At 48.2% G+C, this 2,500-nt stretch overlaps 1 protein-coding gene across 1 annotated transcript in view; it reads right to left on the minus strand.

Annotated features, from left to right (window-relative positions):
• Positions 1-1,407: 1,407 nt before the first annotated feature.
• runx1t1 (RUNX1 partner transcriptional co-repressor 1) overlaps positions 1,408-2,500 on the minus strand; it is a gene marked incomplete at both ends in the record, with an annotated part of 40,253 nt that continues 39,160 nt past the window's right edge. The window contains 2 exon segments of the mRNA XM_080527192.1: positions 1,408-1,582; positions 1,584-1,732. Of these exon segments, the coding sequence (XP_080383318.1) occupies positions 1,408-1,582; positions 1,584-1,732 (324 nt within the window).

Here is a 2,500-nt window from a genome sequence, read left to right on the forward strand (position 1 = left end):
AGTAACAATGGAAACATAACAGGATGGAAGAATTGTACACCGTCAGAAGAGGTGGGGAGGAGAGATGTCTGTCGGACACGGGCGGGAGGGGGGCTGGAGAGAGGCTCATGGGTAATCCATCAGGCTGTCACAATGAGGGTCTGACAGTCTCTCGACGGTGCGGCCTGATGACATCACATCCTGTTCTGCTGTAATCCAGAGACACAGGTCTGCCTGTCTTTCTGCCTGTCTGCCTGTCTTTCTGCCTGTCTGTCTGTTTTTCTCTGCCTATCTGTCTCTCTGTCTGTTTGTTTGCCTGTCTGTCTGTCTGTTTTCTGTCTGTTTGTTTGCCTGCCTGTCTGTCTGTCTGTCTGTCTGTCCGTCCATCCTCCTCTCTCTCTGTGTCTCTCTCTCTCTCTCTGTCCATCTGCCTGTCCGTTTCTGAAGGTGCTTGGAGAGGTGGTGTCTTTGCTTTTTCACAGCTAGTTAGTTAGTTGGTTGGTTGGTAGGTTGGTTGGTTGGTTAAGTTAGTTGGTTGGTTGGTTGATAGGTTGGTTGGTTGGTTAAGTTAGGTGGTTGGTTGGTTGGTTGGTTAAGTTAGTTGGTTGGTTGGTTGGTAGGTTGGTTGGTTGGTTAAGTTAGTTAGTTGGTTGGTTGGATGGTTGGTTAAATTAGATGGTTGGTTGGTTGGTTAGTTAGTAATTCATTGGTATGGTTGGTTGGTTAAGTTAGTTGGTTGGTTAGTTAGTAATCCACTGGTATGGTTGGTTGGATAGTTAGTAATCCATTGGTACGGTTGGTTGGTTGGTTAACATAGTTGGTTGGTTGGTTGGTTAGTTAGTAATCCATTGGTATGGTAGTAGTTTGGTAAAGAGTCTTCATGAGGTCAACTAGGTCAGCAAGGTCAACACATTCTGCTGCTTCAGGAGAGGAAAACAAGTAAACAAACAAAGGGGAGGTCGGGAGGAGGCGTGTCTGGAGGTTCAGTTCCATTGCTCAGTCTCGATGCTCATATTTACACCAAAACGCAAGATAAACAACAACAATAACAAACAACAACAATAACCACAGCAAACGTAGACGACCGACGATAATAGCAATACTATAACGATAAAAGACATTTAGAATTAAAACAAAGAATATATTTATGAGTCAATATGACCCGGTATAGACCTCCTTGCTCCAGCTTGTAGGCAATAACTCTGTTAGCGTTAGCTTAGCTTCAGACACCAGCATCATCTCCTCTCTGTGCGTTTGGCTTCCTGTTAGCGTTAGCGTTAGCTTCAGCATTCTCTGAGTCATGGGAGGCAAGTGAGACAGTCATGTTGAGGTGATGGTGGTGGTTTGGGGGGGGGGGGGGGGGGGGTCCAAACCGTCGGGAGGGGGGCATACAGTGGGGGTGGAGGAGGGGGGTTGCTGTCCGGTGGTCTAGCGCTGCGCTGCCTCCAGAGGGGTGGAGGAGGAGGGGATCCCGGGCGTGGCTGAGCGGGGGGTGGCTGAGGAGGTGGGAGGGGTCTGGGAAGGGCTGCCCACGCCGCTGCTGGGGGTAACGGAGGTACTGGTCTCTCCCCCCCCTCCCTGGCCCCCCCGGCCCCCGGCCTGGCCCCCCCGCCCCCCCCCCTACCCCCAGGGTTTGACCACACACGTGGTGGTGCTTCTCCCAGTCCTTGTGTTGGCAGAAGGAGCCACAGTATCGGGCGGTGTTGCAGCCACTGCATGTCTCACTGGCCTTACGACCACAGTTCCAACAACTCTGGAGGGAGGGAGGGAGGGAGGGAGTGAGGGAGGGAGATCATATTTTTAAGGCAAGGCAAGTTTATTTGTCTAGCACATTTTCATACACAGAGGCAATTCAAGGTGACTTCCATGACAATTCTGATCCTAGGAACAGTTCACCGTTCCCCGATAACCCAGATAACCCAGATAAACCTGATAACCCTGATAACCCAGATAAACCAAGTCTACCGGGTTCATCGTGTGGAAGCAAGTCAGAGATGTATTTTGGCCCTAAACCGTTAAGTGATTTGTAAACAAGTAACAGTACACTGGTAGCCAGCGCAGAGACCTGTGAACTGGTGTAATATGCAGGGGTGCACATAACTTTTTGGGGCCAGTGCTCAGAGGAGCACCTAGGGATGCTGCTTGGTGCTCCCCGAGCTCGCGAGTCACGACCCGTCCCACAGGATGGATAAAAAAGGGATACATGGATAACTTATATTAGCAAAACGACATTTATTCATAAATAAAGATGAACGAACACATTATTGTGTGCAAAACAAAAGAAACAAATGCAAAATCAAATGACTGCTCTTTAAGCATGAAAGTCTGTCAGACTCCTTTAAACACAATGAAATCAACTGACATCTCTTTAAGCACTAACTGAATGTCTGTTCTTTAAACACACTGAAATAAACGGACATCTCTTTAAGCACTGCTCTGTTCTGTAAACACTGAAATCAACTTTTCAACAAAAAGTTACAGCCTAAGCATTTATTTATGCTACAAGCTTCATCATCATCAT

This window comes from Nansenia antarctica (genome assembly GCF_963989245.1).
Source record: "Nansenia antarctica genome assembly, chromosome: 3".
NCBI classification, from domain to species: Eukaryota; Metazoa; Chordata; class Actinopteri; order Argentiniformes; family Microstomatidae; genus Nansenia; species Nansenia antarctica.